Source organism: Mollisia scopiformis, assembly GCF_001500285.1.
Source record: "Mollisia scopiformis unplaced genomic scaffold LY89scaffold_17, whole genome shotgun sequence".
NCBI lineage: Eukaryota > Fungi > Ascomycota > Leotiomycetes > Helotiales > Mollisiaceae > Mollisia > Mollisia scopiformis.
Window position 1 is genome coordinate 598,106 of NW_017263597.1, and position 17,940 is coordinate 616,045.

The window sequence follows — 17,940 nt, forward strand, 5'->3', positions numbered from 1 at the left end:
CGTAAACAAAAATCCTCAGCCTTCTGCAGATGAAGGAAGCAGTGATTACTCTCCAATGCAAGGTTCCCACATTGTTGAGACTGTTGAATATCTCTAAACGGCAAACACTGAGGTTATAGATGATTAGTATGGAGTCATGGCGGTGCAACCATCTGGCCGTTCCGTTCGTCCACGGATGAGGCTGATGAAATGGGGTGAAGGCTGACAATATTTCATCTCTCTATCGGTAACCGGAGCCGGAGGTTTCTCAGATTATTTTTTCCAGGGATCAGAAAGGGGGAAATCTGGATGTGTGTTCACAACAAGATTTTCAGTCCGTGGAGTTCTCGCGATAAGGCATAATGATGGGGATGTATGATCCTTCGCTGTATCTATCTAGGAAAGGTCGAGGTTTACGTAGTTTGCCTCTTGTCGTTGGAATTCGTCCTGCATTAAGGCCACCTCGACCATGGTAGGATAAGGAGGCGCTAGCCGAGAGTAGTCTGGCTGATTCGCTTAAGCGGGTTGGTTGGGGAGCAGTCGCAGCTTCCAAAAAGTTGAGCCAAAAGTTCAACAAACCGAAATCAAGTCGAGGATCACTGATGCAGCATCCATTACTTCTCCGCTCCTAATTCCTGCTCCTACATACATCCTCAAGACCTTTGATCACTCTCGATCAATTGTTCCCTTTTTTCTTCCCATCAACCACCCATACCAACCTTCTTAATTGTACTTTTCATCTTAACTGGTCCTTGCATTTTCCAGCAGCGAGGCGTCGCTATTCGACGAAGCTACAAATTAGACTGAAATCATTTCCAGTCCAGTCCCTCACACACGACCTGAACCAACTTTTCACCTTCTCTCCACACTCATCACTGGATACCCTCTCACACTTTCGTTGAGACGTCTGCGGACGTAAAATACACACGAAAATGCGCCCCGAAGTCGAGCAAGAGCTCGCCCATACGCTCCTTGTCGAGCTTCTGGCATATCAATTTGCATCTCCTGTGAGATGGATTGAAACCCAAGATGTCATTCTCGCCGAGAAGACGACCGAGCGAATCGTCGAAATTGGTCCTGCGGATACTCTGGGTGTGATGGCCAAACGCACAATCGCCTCGAAATACGAAGCCTATGACGCTGCGAAGTCTGTTCAGCGACAAATTCTTTGCTACAACAAGGATGCGAAAGAAATTTATTACGATGTAGACCCGGTTGAGGATGAACCTGTACCAGCTGCTGGTTCAAGCGATTCTGCCCCAGCTCCTACTGCTTCTTCTTCCAGCTCAGCACCAGTCGCTGCAGCGCCTCCTCCACCGGGCGCCGGGCCAGCAGCACAAGTTCCAGATGCGCCAGTTGGTGCAGTGGACATTGTACGAGCATTGATTGCTCAAAAGCTCAAGAAACCACTTATGGAGATTCCCTTGAGCAAAGCGATTAAAGATCTTGTCGGAGGTAAGCGTATTGCTTCTAGAGTGTGTAGTGTGGATGCTAACAAATATGCTTCACAGGTAAATCCACCCTCCAAAACGAAATACTCGGTGATCTAGGCAAGGAATTCGGATCGACACCCGAGAAGCCAGAAGATACTCCCCTAGACGAATTAGGAGCTTCCATGCAAGCTACTTTCAATGGACAACTCGGAAAGCAATCGTCATCTCTGGTTGCGCGACTGATTTCATCAAAAATGCCAGGTGGTTTCAATATCACAGCAGCCAGGAAATACTTGGAGACACGATGGGGCTTGGCCTCTGGCAGACAAGACGGAGTTTTGCTATTGGCGCTGACCATGGAGCCCGCGGCACGTCTTGGCTCTGAGAATGATGCAAAGGCGTTCCTGGACGATGTGTCTCAAAAGTACGCTGCAAATGCTGGTATCAGTTTATCTACACCTGCAGCGGGTGGTGACGGAGGCGGTTCGGGAGGTGGAATGATGATGGATCCTGCTGCGATCGATGCCCTGACGAAGGACCAGAGAGCATTGTTCAAGCAACAACTCGAATTGTTCGCTCGCTACTTGAAGATGGATCTTCGCGCTGGCGAAAAAGCCTTCATTGGCTCTCAACAGTCATCACAAGCTCTTCAAGCACAATTGGATCTCTGGAACGTCGAGCATGGAGATTTCTATGCTGCTGGTATTGAGCCGGTTTTCAGCTCTCTCAAAGCAAGAGTCTACGATTCCTCGTGGAATTGGGCACGCCAAGATGCTCTGACCATGTACTACGATATCATTTTCGGTCGTCTGAAGGCAGTTGATCGAGAAATTGTCAGTCAATGCATTCGCATCATGAACCGATCCAACCCGACTCTCCTCGAATTCATGCAGTATCATATCGATAACTGCCCGACCGAGAGAGGCGAGACATACCAACTGGCGAAGGAACTTGGCCAGCAATTGATCGAGAATTGTAGAGAAGTTTTGGGTGTGGCACCGTCCTACAAAGATGTCGCTGTCCCAACCGGACCCCATACCACAATCGACGCGCGTGGCAATCTCGAATATGCTGAGATTCCCCGGACTAGCGCTCGAAAACTCGAGCATTACGTTCGGGAGATGGCTGATGGTGGAAAGATCTCAGAATACGGCAACCGCACAAAAGTCCAAAATGATCTGAGCCGCATTTACAAACTCATCAAGCAGCAACACAAGCTCTCAAAATCTTCTCAACTGCAAATCAAGGCGTTGTATGGCGATGTCATCCGATCATTAGCAATGAGCGAGGGTCAAATCATTCCTAAAGAAAACGGGAATGGCAAGCTCAATGGCCATGCCAAGAAGAGTGCTGTTCGTAACGGAAACCCAAAGAATGGGAAAGTCGAGACTATTCCTTTCTTGCACTTGAAGAGAAAGGATGAACACGGGTGGGAGTACAGCAAGAAGCTCACAGGCCTCTACATTGACGGTCTCGAGCAAGCTGCCAAGTCTGGTGTCAGCTTCCAAGGCAAGAATGTCTTGATGACTGGTGCTGGAGCTGGCTCAATCGGTGCAGATGTCCTTCAAGGCTTGATCAGCGGTGGTGCAAAGGTTGTTGTCACTACTAGTCGATTTTCACGCGAAGTCACGGAATACTACCAATCCATGTACGCCCGCTACGGCTCTCGGGGCTCTCAACTCATCGTGGTTCCTTTCAACCAGGGCAGCAAACAGGATGTGGAGGCTTTGATCGAGTATATCTACGACACCAAGAAGGGTCTTGGTTGGGATCTTGATTTTGTCGTTCCATTCGCCGCTATTCCAGAGAATGGCCGCGAAATCGACAGCATTGACTCAAAGTCTGAACTCGCTCACCGTATCATGTTGACAAATCTTCTTCGTCTTCTTGGATGCATCAAGACTGAAAAGGCCGAGCGAAGCTTTGAGACTCGACCCGCTCAGGTCGTCTTACCTCTCTCCCCCAACCACGGCACTTTCGGTAACGACGGTCTCTACTCAGAATCCAAACTCGCCTTGGAGACTCTGTTCAACAGATGGCATTCCGAGAGCTGGGGTAACTTCCTCACAATCTGCGGCGCCGTCATTGGTTGGACTCGTGGTACCGGTCTCATGTCTGGCAACAATATTGTTGCTGAAGGCGTCGAGGCTTACGGTGTACGAACGTTCTCACAACAAGAGATGGCTTTCAACCTTCTGGGTCTTATGTCGCCCACTATTGTTGATCTTTGCCAATCTGAACCTGTGTTTGCTGACCTGAACGGTGGACTACAATTCATTCCAGATCTCAAAGACTTGATGACCAAGATCCGAAAGGATATCATGGAGACGAGCGAGGTCCGACAAGCTGTCACAAAAGAAACAGCTATCGAGAACAAGATTGTCAATGGAGAGGACAGCGAGGCGCTCTACAAGAAAGTCACCGTTGAGCCACGTGCCAATATCAAATTTGACTTCCCTACTCTTCCGGACTGGAACAAGGAGATTGCGCCACTTAACGACAACCTCAAGGGTATGGTTGATCTTGAGAAGGTCGTTGTTGTCACTGGGTTTGCTGAAGTCGGACCATGGGGTAACTCCCGAACTCGATGGGAGATGGAAGCTTATGGCCAATTCTCCCTTGAAGGCTGTGTCGAGATGGCGTGGATCATGAATCTCATCAAGAACCACAACGGACCCATCAAAGGCAAGCAATACGCGGGTTGGGTGGACGCTAAGACAGGAGAGCCAGTTGACGACAAGGACGTTAAGTCCAAGTATGAGAAGCACATCCTCGAGCACTCTGGTATCCGTCTCATCGAACCAGAACTCTTCAAGGGATATGATCCAAACAAGAAGCAACTTCTCCAAGAAGTTGTGATTGAGGAGGATCTGGAGCCATTTGAGACCTCAAAGGAGACTGCCGAAGAATTCAAGCGTGAGCATGGAGATAAGGCAGAGATCTTCGAGATCCCTGAGTCTGGAGAATATATCGTGCGCATGAAGAAGGGAGCCACCCTCATGATACCCAAGGCTCTCAAATTCGATCGTCTTGTCGCTGGTCAAATTCCAACCGGCTGGGACGCCAAGACCTATGGTATTCCAGACGATATCATCTCACAAGTCGATCCCGTCACCTTGTTTGTTCTTGTTTGCACCGTCGAATCGTTATTGACATCTGGAATCACCGATCCATATGAATTCTACAAGTATGTTCATCTGTCCGAAGTCGGTAACTGCATTGGTTCCGGCATTGGAGGTACCCACGCTCTGAGAGGCATGTACAAAGATCGATACTTGGACAAGCCACTCCAGAAAGATATTCTTCAAGAATCTTTCATCAACACTATGAGCGCTTGGGTGAATATGTTGCTCCTCTCTTCCACTGGTCCTATCAAGACGCCTGTAGGTGCTTGTGCAACTGCTGTGGAATCAGTCGATATCGGATACGAGACCATTGTTGAGGGCAAGGCACGAGTCTGCTTCGTCGGTGGTTTCGATGATTTCCAAGAGGAAGGTTCCTACGAATTCGCCAACATGAAGGCTACCAGCAATGCTGTTGATGAGTTCGCCCACGGTCGCACACCCAAGGAAATGTCGCGACCTACCACCACAACCAGAAACGGATTCATGGAATCGCAAGGTTGTGGTATGCAAGTTATCATGACAGCCAAACTTGCTCTCGACATGGGCGTACCAATCTATGGTATTCTCGGCTTGACCACCACTGCCACCGATAAGATTGGTCGATCAGTCCCTGCTCCTGGACAAGGTGTTCTCACAACCGCTCGTGAGAATCCTGGAAAGTTCCCATCGCCTTTGCTTGACATCAAATATCGTCGCCGCCAAATCGAGCTTCGAAAGAAGAACATCAAGCAATGGCAAGAATCAGAACTTGAGTATCTTCATGAGGAGATTGATGCCATGAAATCACAAGGCATCGAATTCAACGAGTCTGAGTACGCTCAAGAGCGTGCAGCACATATCGAGCAGGAAGCTGCACGACAAGAGCGTGACGTCTTGAATAGCCTTGGCAACAACTTCTGGAAGAAGGATCCTTCCATTGCGCCTCTTCGTGGTGCTCTGGCCACTTGGGGTCTTACTATTGACGACCTTGATGTCGCATCCTTCCACGGTACTTCGACTGTCGCAAACGACAAGAATGAGTCTTCCGTCATATGCCAGCAATTGAAGCATCTTGGTAGAAAGAAGGGCAATGCCGTTATGGGTATTTTCCAGAAGTATCTTACTGGTCACCCCAAGGGTGCTGCTGGTGCTTGGATGATGAACGGCTGCTTGCAGGTTCTCAACACCGGGTTGGTCCCTGGTAACCGAAACGCCGACAACGTCGACCAGGTCATGGAGCAATTCGATTATATCGTGTATCCGAGCCGAAGCATTCAGACAGATGGCGTCAAGGCGTTCTCTGTCACCTCCTTCGGTTTCGGCCAGAAGGGTGCTCAAGCCATCGGTATCCACCCTAAATATCTGTTCGCTACTCTTGACGAAGCCACCTACGCCAGATACAGCGCCAAGGTCGATGCCCGACAAAAGAAAGCCTACAGATACTTCCACAATGGCATGATCACCAACACCATCTTCGTTGCCAAGAATCACTCACCATACACCGACGATCAAATGAGCGAAGTCTTCCTCAACCCCGATGCCCGTGTGACCATGGACAAGAAATCGGCCTCTCTCACCTTTGCTACGAACTTTGCCAAGCATACCACTAACAAGGCCAAGACGAACAGCACCAAGGAAATGGTTGAGTCACTAGCCAAGGGTGCCGCGACTGCCAACAACAAAGTTGGTGTAGATGTTGAAGACATCGCTGCGATTAACATCGAGAACGATACCTTCTTGGAGCGTAACTTCACGGATAAGGAGCAAGCCTACTGCCATAAGGCCCCTCACCCCCAGGCATCGTTCGCCGGGAAATGGAGCGCAAAGGAAGCTGTCTTCAAGTCGTTGGGAGTCGCTAGTAAGGGCGCGGGTGCTCCATTGAAGGAAATTGAAATTACCAACAACGAAAAGGGTGCCCCAATTGTCACTGTAAGTATTTCATTACCCATGCCTTATTAAGGTCATCCGACTAACATTATACAGCTTCATGGTGATGCCGCAGAAACCGCCAAGAAAGCCGGTGTCAAGGAGATCAGCATTTCGATCTCACACTCAGATAGTCAAGCGATTGCTATCGCTGTCGCCTCATTCTAGGCATTGCTATCTTGTATATTGCTTTCAATTATTGATGGGGAATATACTGGCGTTTTTGCTTAGGGTCATCTTTTGTATTGTGAAAGAGGGTTTGGTGGGCCTTTGTGGGTCGACATTAGAAAGAGGAGAGACAGAGGATAGCATAGTCGCTCTTGTCTCCTAAGAGTAGAGTAAATAGTATGAAATGTGTTTTAGACTAGCTTCGTACATTATCAAAGAATAGCAAGACACCATATCAAGAGAAGATAGTTCCTATAACGCGTGCTGTACTGAGGAGTTCCTCGGGCCAGACTGGTTTGAGCTGTACGTTAAGGTAAGGAGAGTAACACCGCCAGCTCTTGCACCTGGCATATCTGTTATACATTTCACGGCAGTAAAATCAAGCATCCTCCTCAGACGGTTGCCAAGTAATGCTTTTAGTGGCTGCCTAAGTTTTGCAAACGCAAGCCTTTGCGGGACAATTCAGGGCCGAGCACCTTGGCACAAATTGGAGGGATGCTGCTGTAGTCGGAAACATTGATCTCTTTTGGGCTATGCTGTGGAATCAAGGCGATATCTATTGCTCCGAGGCCGTGCATTGTTCTGCTCCTCCAATTAAGTACGAGTAAGCCAGTGGGGAAGGCCCGTTCCAGCTTACCAAAGCTGGCTCCACATAATAAGCATTGCGAGATGGTGTCTTGATTCGTGGGTCGACGCCGGGTCTTCTGTTGTATTTGGAAGCTCCGACTTGTGTGCGAGGATATGAAGACGGCCTTGACCTCTATCTCTCTTTAACAATCTTTAGTTTCCTCCTTAGATACCGTCATAAGCTTCACTCAAACTTTAAAAAAAATGGAGTCAATCGGAGGCCACAGCAAAGCATGCTGCAACATCCCGCCCATAATCTCCAAAGGATACTCACCAAAGGGCACATACGAGACTCTCGACGGCCTCAAAACATGTTTATCTCCCTCTCACCCCACCATATTCTAGTCTAACACCCACACTCAGACGTCACGGGACCAGAGTCCGCCAAGCTCGCCATCCTCGTTATTTACGATATCTTCGGGTACTTCCCGCAGACGATCCAAGGAGCCGATATCCTCGCTACTTCCGATGAGAAACATCAATATCAAGTCTTCATGCCCGATTTCTTCGAGGGGAATCCGGCTGATATTGCTTGGTATGCCCCACTCTTGAGTGTACAGAGGGATTTTGGCTGAGAAGCAATGAATGAAAGGTATCCTCCCGTGACAGAAGAGAAGAAGAACGCGCTGTATGAATGGTTCCCTTCCCACACACCCGCTATCGCCATCCCGCGCATCCCGCAGATCATAGCTGCCGTTGAAGCGAAATACGGGAAGAAAAACTGGGCTGCACTGGGCGTGAGATATTCTTTCCACATCTAGGAATCTCACGATATACTAATATGAACCAAACAACAGTTCTGCTGGGGCGGTAAAGTGGTCTCGGTAACATCTGGTGCAGATTCCTTGTTCAAAGTCTCCGCACAATGCCACCCGGGCTTAATGGCACCAGAAGACGCGGGCAAGGTCGCGATCCCGACGTGTTTCCTGGCTTCTAAGGAAGAGAACGCTGAGGAAGTGGAGGCGTATACTAAGGCGTTGACGGTGGAGAAGCATGTTGAGACGTTTGAGACGCAGATTCATGGGTGGATGAGCGCGAGGGGAAATCTGGAGGATGAGGAGTGTAAGAAGGAGTATTTGAGGGCGTATAATGTTGTTTTGGAGTGGTTTGGGAAGTATATTGATTTGAATTCTTCGCGTCTGTAGAATGCTGGACGTGCTATTCAATACAGGGCTAAGAATAACTAGTTATATCTATATAGAAATAAAACTTTCGGGTCTGGTATTTTGGGTTTTAAGTGTACCGTTACCCGTACTGTTCCCTCCTCCACCCTTTCCAACAATAAACAGCGCGGCCTGGGTGCCGAACACTTGTACATAGCTTATGTGAACTTGGGTACAAGATGATGTGGTTCTTTCCGCAAATGCCTTGAGGCTCTGTTATGCTTTAGACTTTGCGCCAACTGCGTACTTGAGGGGCGGAGTACCTCACCTCGGTTGTAATGGAGTTATGGCAGTGCTGAACTAAGGATGCCGAGGAAAGTGTTCTGATGGCGTCTGCTAGAATCGGATGAGATATTGTGCACCGTCTTCCGATGATCTTCAAGTCTTGGTCACCAGCTAACGAGCCCAGCGTCGTAGGTCTGTGCGCTTCAGGGCAAATTTCTGGCATTTCTAGGCTTCTCAAATTCGCTTATAGGCTTTGAAAATCTAAAGTCTCTCAAAACAATCGCAAATTGTAGATTAGTAAATATTAGTGAATAATTTATATTCATAGGCAAAGAATAAAATTAATGAATTAAACTTCTCATTAAATAATAAATACGATCGCAAAGAATTCATTTTTGAATTTAGGTGTAAAATGCCCCTAAGCGCACAAACCTATGCCGCTGGGCTCGTAAGCGAGAATTGGCAGTCGTAAGCTTGCGATGAAATTTTGCTGAGTACTTTTGGTTCATTCGAAACATAGGAATAAAGGAAGACACATAGCAACTTATAGGTAGGTTCACTGCGATGAATGAAGCAGAAGAAATAAAGACTTGGAAGCACTCGGACAGATAAGACACAAACAGATATTGCAGTCTAATCTTTCGTCGTTATAAGTTAAAATCTCGAATGGTATCTCAACAGGATGATAATCAACCATGCATGAGAAAAGTCTACAATCAAGCTCGATGTTCCAGACATCGCCGAACATGTATCTCCTCCATCCCAAAAATTCGAGGCAGAAAAAAAAAGGTATGTACTGTAACGTCGTCTCCTCTAATCATATCGTCTTGCCACTCGCCCTCATTGGCTTACTACTAACAACATAAGTAAGATCCAATGTCCAGAAATGACACAGCTGGGCATGAATAGCAGGTATGGATCCATACTACGGCGCCACGAAGGGAATCCAAACACAATCGAATACATTCTTCCAAGATCTAAAACTAAAGCTTCCTTTCATACCTTCCGCTAGACCAGCAGCTATCATCTCATTTCGGCGAGCCTCTAGAGCTAGATGATGATATTGTTGGTAGGAGTAGAAGAAGACGAGCAGGGTCAGGAGTCCTATTGCCCTTAAAATATCTGTAGCGACAAACGTCCATGCGATACTGAAGGTGTCTTCCTCTTGAGGGGTAAGAGCCCGATAGAGAGTCGATGCTACGACCAATATCGAGATGTGTGCCGGCATGAAATGTGCTTCGAATAAGCGGTGAAAGAGCAGAAAGATATTGAACCAGTTCGGAGGTTCAATCTTGACACGCATAACCGAGTCATCTGATCTCAAGATTTCCTTCTGCCAGTCGAAGGAAGTATTGCTCCTCATCTTCGAGCTTGTTGTCAGATGCAAAGGCTGGCATACCTGCTGTGTTTGCCGCCTTCGGCGCCACACCTCCATAGCCTGCTTCAATGCATAACCGGAATCCAAAGATCCCCACATGTGCCGAAGTGCCTGTCGGTAACGAGCATCAACACCATGCAACTGTCCCAACAAGCCTTGGCCTGCAGAAGTCGTGATATTGGTCTGGCTCACGGGGCTCTTCACCGACCTCGTGGTCAAATTGCCATTGAGAGCAAAGAAGCACTTCAGGTACATGTGAAGGTCTTCCCCAATCGAATCTGGTCCCGTATCCCAGCCACCGACTCGATCCACCAGTTCGAGTGGAACAGAGTAGACTGACGTTGGTGGACATATCGTCGAGCCAAGACCTGAAAGACCCGCTGCGCTCCAAACGACGTCCGATCGCACTACACCGGGAACTAGGTGCGCATTCCTATCGAAGATGATTGGCGTCGAGTAGAGAGTTGTCGATGCGGTTTCTGAGTATGCAAAGTGCATAGAGGTTATCTCTGAAAAGTATCTCCAGGAAAGATGGCTGTCGGCTGTGAGACACAAGGTGTGTTAGCAAGTGATGTCGCTTCCGACATTGGTCATGGAGCGGTTGATACTACTGGATCAAAACTTATCCATGCCCAGAAACCCTACCACCTCGAAAACTGAACATCGTTTTGCGATTTCCAATGAGCCATACACGTTTCTCTTATGAGCATTACGATCCGCAACTTGAGCGATATTGAAATCATCAACGGTATCACTTGAATGCGATGTGATGAACGCCGCCGACATTTACTTGGAAAGTTTCTGCATCAGACGTCACTTGATGCCTGCCACGAGTCGTCGGGGAACGGAATTGCTGGTCGAAAACATTACGCGGATAATTGCAATATTGATAGCTACCGAGCGCTAAGCGGTGACATTGCCTCGCTTGTGGTGACATGTTTCCAACGACATGCATGCAAGGTAGGATGAACGACGGCAAGCTTCGGTACCGTGTGTGCGTAATCAGATAACTCTATCTTATTGAAAGTTGGAAGCAACATGGGGACAATATGAGATGCAGGGATGAGAGGCAAGCATACCGTCAATGCTAGTCAGAACGACATCCCTCCTTGTCTCAATCTCGTATCTCTTGCTAGCAGCTCGAGCAGCCCAGCTCAAATTGCTGCTCTTTCCTGGAGACTCCCCGGCAATATCCTCTGGGTGGAAGGTAGCTGCTATGAACCTGAAGCAGCCTTTAAATTTAGAGACCAGTTGGGCGGCTTTGGCTTTGGCGGTAAGCTCGCGTTGCTCCATGGCCAAATATACCTGTGCAAACTGTCAGTATAACAATATTTTCAGATGGAATTGGATCAACGTGCATCATATGTATGGCGCGCCTGAGGGTGAGAAGCAAGAACTTGCAACGTTTCGATAAGTCCCTCGATATCTTCCTTGTAGTTGGGAACGAGGATGGCGTGAATCACCAATTCCAATTCATGTTCTGTCTCTGTCGAAGAGTCCCAATCACCAACCTCGCTGGAAGAAAGTGATGACGGAGAACTGGAGGTATCAGTGCTTGAGAGCGACGACGCTGAATATTTCCAGCGACGATGGAGGTGCCGATTCGTGAGCCATTTCTGTAGTTTCGTCCTTTGAAGATTTGCAGTTCCCTCCCATACTGCTCGACAAGCTCGGAATTGAAATGCCACTACCAAGCTGTGAACGAGGAGAGAGTAGTATGCGAAAACGTGTGTTGAAGTACCACCATATTTGGCTGTTGTAAATCGACTTTTCATGTGATGGTTATCACTGTCTTGATGTGGTTGAGCTGTTGTGCTTATAGCTGCCCTGAATAAGACCCAAGAACATAGAGCAAGTAATGAAAGAAGTGAGATACCGCCACATCGGCTAGCACACCATGATAAGGAGATCATTGGAATGATGATGATCTAGGAAGTAAGCCTTGCCTGCAACGAAGACATCAGGCAGCGAAGTACAAATAGACACGTGAAGAATAAGAAAGGCGAATCATGAAGATTTTAAAGAAAATGTACTTCTGGCAGCCTGTACCAGGATCCCAGGAACACTATTGCCAGGGATAAAATGACACAGCAGACGGGGAAAGCGATCGACTCCACCAAGACAACGTGGAGACATACCAGATGGACGTTGAATCAGACACACCACTGCACTCTCGCCTCGATAAGGCCAATGGCAGCTTGGCAGGGGTGTTTGGCTCCGTGAAACCTTGGGAAGAGGTTGCGAAGCCAAACTGCGGACTTGACCGCGAGCCGCTAAATGAACATCATCCCCCACGTTCAAGCTTAAATTCAACAGATCTCAGAACGAATCCTCAAAGAACAAGAAACAGAACAAATTTGACAAACATACTCCACTATGTCTAGTCTGCAAGTTCTTCTGCCACTATTCGTTCTCCACGTGATTCCTTTTGCCCTCGTCATGGGTTTGCCATCAAGAGGAGCAACCACTCCGAAGGTCTTCGTGATAGGACTTTCAAAGACCGGCACTACGTCTTTGGGAGATGCTTTCGAGCTGTTGAACTATAGCCGATCAGGGTGGACAGACATTTGGTCCCGTTATCTTTGCCACCAAGCAATGCTTGCAGGCCCGAACCTTCGACCTGTCGTGTCAATGTCTGAGAAATACCAGATGTTTGAAGACCTTCCTTGGTCTCTGCCTCAAGTTTACACCAACATGAGCAAGACATACCCAGACTCAAAATTCATCCTCAGTTTGAGGAAATCAGAAAAAGTCTGGCTTGAGAGCATGAGAAGACACACTCGATCCAGAATATGGGAAGGGCATAACACGATTTATGGCGCTTACCAGGTGGACGGAAATGAGGAGATGTTCTTGAAAACATATGTGAATCATATGAGAGATGTTAGAGCTTTCTTCGCAACCGACGAGATGGAGGGGCGAGGAATGGAGATGGTCATTGATGCACCAGGGGAATCCGACGACAGTAGATGGAGGAAGTTGGTCGAATTTCTGGGTATTGAGATTCCTGGAGGCGTTGAGACGTTGGGAGAATTTCCCAGAAGCAATAGCGGTCGTCTGTGGACGAACAAAGATCCTCTAAGTACAATATGGGCACAGTATCAGCTAATATACTGGGCGGAGTCAGGTATCATTACCTATGTGGGAGCCATTGGCAAGTTACTTGCCATGGGGTTTTGATACGAGTGTGGCCACAGCTTCTTTGCCCATTCCAAGGATTGCTGGGATGATGGACAATAGACAAGGAGGTTCTTCTGTAGCTCATATCTGCACCGAACGCAGACTGAGGCGTGTGGTATTCTGCTTAGAGATATTACTCTGAAGTTGGAGAAGGAGATTCAAAGCGGAGGGTCAGAAGACGATTATATGCAGTGTTTCCGGGAGTTCCGGATTGGTTGGTGCTAGCGATATATGATACTTTAGCAAATTTATTCTTCCTTGGCAGGACAGTATAATTGAACACTTGCGAATGATTCCATGCTATCATGAAAAGTTTGCAAAAAGTAGTGAGCGCAAGGCTGGAGCATGAAGCAGCAATTTTCGTGCCGTTAGGATTTTAGCTACTCTTTTTGGGGCTCTTCGCGACATCCACGATCATCAGGGCAAACTTGCCAAGGATGATAAACAAGTCAAGTTAATTTTCTTCAAGCGCGCAGAATAAGGTGCAAAACTTTCTATTTGGTAGTTGGCATCAGAATCTTCAGTCGCTTGAGTTCTTGTCCCTTCGAGCTCCTCCTCCTTTCAGCTTTTCTGGCGCGTAGCCTCTCATAGAATCAGAAACTGCTTCTGGGTCTCTCCGCAAAGAGTTGATAAATTGCAGATATGCAACATCAAAATAATAGGGAAGGTGTAATGGCAATGCCCCTATCTAGCGTTCCAGTATCCTGACAGCAGAGAGAGATTTGGAACCGAAAGTTGTAATACTCTGGCCATATGGGGATATGCCAGTAAGTGCAATATATAGACAGAGCCAGCAATCAAAGCAAAAGAAATCTAGACCACTGCCGTATACTTTTTGATAGGGTGCATATGATCCCGGAGAAATCGACAATCGCATACTCCCGTCCATCAGACTGCTGCTGGCACGGCAAATACTTCGCGATTTCCTGCTCCAAGCCACACAACGTGCTGATCTTGGGTGTACACAAGCTCCAAGAGGTATATGAGAGGATTTGGTCTCGTGGTTCTGTGCTGTTGTGCCGTCTCGTCCTGGCAGATTGTCTAGACATTCGCATGGAGATATCCGTAGATTGTGCAAACTTGTTCCAACATTTGCAGAGCAGCCCTAGACTCGCAGAAACATGCTTTAGATATTCATTTCCTCACCTGGACTTATCCACATATAATTTTCGTGTAGAGTATCGTGGTGTTGGTAAGCGCGCTCTGCGTTCGAAGAGTCTCTCGAAGTAATGGTCGGTACTGGAACGCATTTGAGGATCAATCTTGGGCTTGAATGATCCTCCACCAGAGATTCGAACTCCTCGTATCCCCCGTAAAAGTTCCTGGTAATCGTATCGCGGTTTCGGAAGGTATAAGAACTATTCTGGAGGATCTGTCGTGTGCCGTGTCGCGTGCTCGCCATATGTCTCGAACTTGGGTCGCCAGCTTCGTAGGCAGTAGCAATTGGGCGGCTGACATGAATGTGCGATTGTGGGACGGAATTAATCAGTCGTAGAGAGGGGAAAGGTGTGATGGTGCATGTGTCCTGGAAAGAAGAAGCTCTGGCGGAACAAGGCTAGTTGGGATCCGGGCGGGAGCTTCCGTTCGCCAAGAAAGTTCATTTCAACCTCATCTTGAATTCTTGGGACTTGATCATTTCTGTCATAAGAAACACCTTGGCCAAGATCTTTTATCCAGGCCAATATGGCTGACGCTGCGAATAGGCCGAGCTATCCTCCAATCGTGCTCGAATACAGCCTCTCCTTAACTGGAATAATAGTGCTTCAGCTTCCGTTCAGAGTGGGCAGGCAAAAGCACAACGTTGAAAGATTTCATCTTCTTGGCCACCCTCGAGTCGAGGAATTCGATACCTGATGCTACAAGGAAGCCAGTTGCTCGTCTCCAAGACAATATAATTGCACGGGCTCTGTTGTTCTCTAGAAAACATAATTTGCTTGTTTTGTGTTGTATTGTCTTAGAGTGGATGAGCAAAAACTCATAAAGGTCTTATTCTTAGAATTAGATGTTTTAACTTTGCGTTTTTCTTATTATGCTAATACCTCCTCCTTGAAGTTAGGGAGTAGACACACGAATTGAGTTTGGATCTGCATCACTTTGTTATGTTACACATGCTAAGATATTCAGGCCATAACCAGCGATCTAATGCTCGACTGTAGATTTTTACTTGTTGCCACTACTATTTCATTCTTCATCCTTCTTCTCCTCCAAACCCCACATCTCAAATAATTTCCTCCTCTCTTCCGTTCCTTCTGCAAAGGTCTCCTTCAAGCCCCTCAACTTTAGACCCATCCCCTCAATTCCCGTTATCTTCACTTCAAAAACTCCAGGGAGTTCTTTCATAACCTATGATCAAGTCAGCAGTGTCAAGTACTAGAAAATTCTTGAGAAGCTGAGATCTTTGCGAGCTGCAAAACACCTATGCTCCCATCTTATCCCATCCCCATCCCAACCCAGCACCCCAAAGAAAACCAAAACCTACCCACTGATACATAATCCCCCTAACACTACACCATCCCATCCTCTCCCACTCCTCCCTCAGCGCTCTATCCTCCTCCTCACTTCTAACAACAACCCTCACCTCCCTCCCACTCACCTCCGCCAAAATCCCCGCCACATCCCCAATCCCCAAATTCTCACCCACAACATCAACCTCCCTCCCCCTCCACTTCTCGCTATGCACCAACGCATCAGCAACCACCTCCCCAACATCCCTCACATCCACATGCCCCACCCTCTCCCCCACCCCATAACTAACCTTTAGTACCCCCTCCCCCACCAACTCCGGAAAATGATTCCCGCACTCCGGCGGCACGTAATGCGTATTCGAATACCACCCCGGTCTCACAATCGCGTAACTCCATCCCCCCATCTCCGCTTCTTTCCTGAGAACTTCCTCGCACAGGAATTTCGATTCGTAGTACGGCCTCCCGAGATAACTGTCCCCTCGCTCACGGAGCCAGATTGGATGCAATTCAGCGCAAATAACGGTGCTAAGCACGATATGCTTGACGCTTCCAGCGGCCTTTGCGGCGGAAAGCAGGTTCGAGAGGTGGGTGGATTGGAGGTATGGGGCCGACATGTCGCAGAAGGGGAGGATGAAGAGGGATGTTATGTTTTGGAGGGCGGGGAGGAGGGTGGAGGGGTGGGAGATGTCGGCTTGGATGACGGTGAGGCCGAGGGAGAGGAGGCGTTGGGCTTTTGGGGAGGAGGGGGTGCGGGTTAGGGCGTGGATTTGCGAGGGCGGGATGGAAAGGGAGAGGAGGGCGGTGATGGTTGAGAGGCCTTGGTTGCCGGTTGCGCCTGTTATTAGGAAGGTTTGTTGGGTTGAGGGAGAAGACATTCTGGAGGTTGTTGAGAGAGGACTGAGAGGTGCTGTGGAAGATAGGTATGGCAAAGCTGAGTAGAATAGCCACGGTGATAGGCTCTTTCCAATAGCAATGAGCTACTCCTCTAAAGAACAGGAAAGATATATTCCGACAAAAATGTTCAACTCTGTGAGTTATACTTTCAAACTCGCCCCTATCTCCCACTAAAGAGCCAAAAGAAAGAAGTAAAGAAATCCATTCTCAATTTCTCACTCGAGACCCCAAAACTCTCTTAACAAAACACTATCGAAGTAACACAGACAGATAACAAGGTAACACAAAAACACGGCGTCAGCAACTGAATACAGAACGAAGCGCATGTGGCGCTCAATCGGAACACAACCCTCGCGACGATGACCCAACAATTGCTGTGCCTCTTTTTCATGTTACGACGGCTTTGTCGAAACGCAAGTTAGATATACTGCTCATTGGGTTTGGGATCCGAAGTAGTGCAGCACAGTACGGAGGGAAGATATAGATAGATATTTCTGTGCCTTCTGGTTGCAGAAGGAGAATGGATTACGGTACGCAAAGATCTGATTAGATACTGGATAAGGACTTGTATCTGACGTAGTCCAAAACTGTTCGGAAATAGCTGAAGAGATGAGGAGATCATTAGCAGGAAGAGAAGGAACTAACTCATTTGACAGTAAAGAGTATCTCGAGAGAAAATCATCAAAGAGAAAGAATAATAAGCATTCAAGGACAGCAGACACCAACTCTCTTTCAAAAGTAAATCGATCAAAGTAAGATATACATATACGCTCGTAGCTTCATTCATTTCAAGAGCATTAAGCGCAACCAGCGCAACCAGCGCAATCCGCGCACTCTGCGGATTTCGCGCTAAACGCCACACAATTAAAAGATTGAGTTCAGTGACTCCCAGATCTTCAAGCACAGAAAAAACAACCTCTCGCCCAATAAATCTTCTCTAAACTCACTCCAAACCTCAATCTTCTTCTATATATACCAAGAACGACACCAACACTTGACGGTCGGTACGTACTCAACTCAACACCACCACCTAACCCAAGGTCCAACCAACCTCCCTCCCTCATAACCATCAACCTCTCATTCGCCCCTCTCTCCCCTGTCCCACCTACCACACACACAAAACGCCCCGCATCCGATTCCGCCCGGCTAAGTTGTGCAACTGCGACCCCTAGATTCATGTGGTACTGTAGCGCGGGGTAAATCGACCCCTCTATCGCTGGTCTAGACTGTTCGGTGGAATTTGGGGGTTTGGAGATTGGGAGATTGGGAGATGTCGGTAGGTGTATTTGGTGAGGGAGAGGGAGGATTGAGGGAGAGGGAGGATTGAGGGAGAGGGAGGATTGAGGGAGAGGGAGGATTGAGGGAGAGGGAGGATTGAGGGAGAGGGAGGATTGAGGG

General features: G+C 47.9%; 5 protein-coding genes across 5 annotated transcripts; 3 read left to right on the top strand and 2 right to left on the bottom strand.

Annotated features, from left to right (window-relative positions):
* The first annotated feature begins 548 nt into the window (after window positions 1–548).
* On the top strand, window positions 549–6,710 carry LY89DRAFT_650084 (fatty acid synthase-like protein). The gene is made up of 3 exons (XM_018212092.1): window positions 549–1,434; window positions 1,491–6,445; window positions 6,500–6,710. Exons 1-3 carry the CDS (start codon window positions 912–914, stop codon window positions 6,608–6,610), a joined length of 5,589 nt encoding a protein of 1,862 aa, XP_018068696.1. The 5' UTR covers window positions 549–911; the 3' UTR covers window positions 6,611–6,710.
* A 605-nt stretch (window positions 6,711–7,315) lies between these two features.
* LY89DRAFT_686825 (dienelactone hydrolase) lies at window positions 7,316–8,462 on the top strand. The gene is made up of 4 exons (XM_018215370.1): window positions 7,316–7,550; window positions 7,601–7,772; window positions 7,830–7,974; window positions 8,035–8,462. The coding sequence occupies exons 1-4, from the start codon at window positions 7,442–7,444 to the stop codon at window positions 8,380–8,382; spliced, it is 774 nt and encodes a 257-aa protein (XP_018068697.1). The 5' UTR covers window positions 7,316–7,441; the 3' UTR covers window positions 8,383–8,462.
* Window positions 8,463–9,256: 794 nt separating this feature from the next.
* On the bottom strand, window positions 9,257–12,147 carry LY89DRAFT_136225 (uncharacterized protein). Its single transcript, XM_018205276.1, has 4 exons — window positions 11,362–12,147; window positions 11,083–11,308; window positions 9,628–10,545; window positions 9,257–9,479 (listed from the first exon to the last, which is right to left on the bottom strand). Exons 1-4 carry the CDS (start codon window positions 11,914–11,916, stop codon window positions 9,466–9,468), a joined length of 1,713 nt encoding a protein of 570 aa, XP_018068698.1. The 5' UTR covers window positions 11,917–12,147; the 3' UTR covers window positions 9,257–9,465.
* A 1-nt stretch (window position 12,148) lies between these two features.
* LY89DRAFT_136243 (uncharacterized protein) lies at window positions 12,149–13,294 on the top strand. The gene is made up of 2 exons (XM_018205277.1): window positions 12,149–13,090; window positions 13,141–13,294. Exons 1-2 carry the CDS (start codon window positions 12,380–12,382, stop codon window positions 13,231–13,233), a joined length of 804 nt encoding a protein of 267 aa, XP_018068699.1. The 5' UTR covers window positions 12,149–12,379; the 3' UTR covers window positions 13,234–13,294.
* Window positions 13,295–15,364: 2,070 nt separating this feature from the next.
* LY89DRAFT_671703 (NAD(P)-binding protein) lies at window positions 15,365–16,523 on the bottom strand (the record flags this gene model as incomplete). Its single annotated transcript, XM_018213234.1, has 2 exons — window positions 15,365–15,526; window positions 15,777–16,523. 2 exons carry the CDS (start codon window positions 16,521–16,523, stop codon window positions 15,365–15,367), a joined length of 909 nt encoding a protein of 302 aa, XP_018068700.1.
* Window positions 16,524–17,940: the final 1,417 nt, after the last annotated feature.

Bases quoted from the DNA above. Each gene is read 5' to 3' on its own strand.
- LY89DRAFT_650084 (XM_018212092.1), top strand. From the start codon at position 912: ATGCGCCCCGAAGTCGAGCAAGAGCTCGCCCATACGCTCCTTGTCGAG. The intron at 1,435-1,490 runs GTAAGCGTATTG...TATGCTTCACAG, and splicing joins GATTAAAGATCTTGTCGGAG to GTAAATCCACCCTCCAAAAC. The intron at 6,446-6,499 runs GTAAGTATTTCA...AACATTATACAG, and splicing joins AGGGTGCCCCAATTGTCACT to CTTCATGGTGATGCCGCAGA.
- LY89DRAFT_686825 (XM_018215370.1), top strand. From the start codon at position 7,442: ATGGAGTCAATCGGAGGCCACAGCAAAGCATGCTGCAACATCCCGCCC. The intron at 7,551-7,600 runs GTTTATCTCCCT...ACCCACACTCAG, and splicing joins TCTCGACGGCCTCAAAACAT to ACGTCACGGGACCAGAGTCC. The intron at 7,975-8,034 runs GTGAGATATTCT...ACCAAACAACAG, and splicing joins AAAACTGGGCTGCACTGGGC to TTCTGCTGGGGCGGTAAAGT.
- LY89DRAFT_136225 (XM_018205276.1), bottom strand. From the start codon at position 11,916: ATGATCTCCTTATCATGGTGTGCTAGCCGATGTGGCGGTATCTCACTT. The intron at 11,309-11,361 runs GCACGTTGATCC...CAGTTTGCACAG, and splicing joins AGGCGCGCCATACATATGAT to GTATATTTGGCCATGGAGCA. The intron at 10,546-11,082 runs GTATGCTTGCCT...TGTGTCTCACAG, and splicing joins CGTTCTGACTAGCATTGACG to CCGACAGCCATCTTTCCTGG.
- LY89DRAFT_136243 (XM_018205277.1), top strand. From the start codon at position 12,380: ATGTCTAGTCTGCAAGTTCTTCTGCCACTATTCGTTCTCCACGTGATT. The intron at 13,091-13,140 runs ATATGGGCACAG...AGGTATCATTAC, and splicing joins ACAAAGATCCTCTAAGTACA to CTATGTGGGAGCCATTGGCA.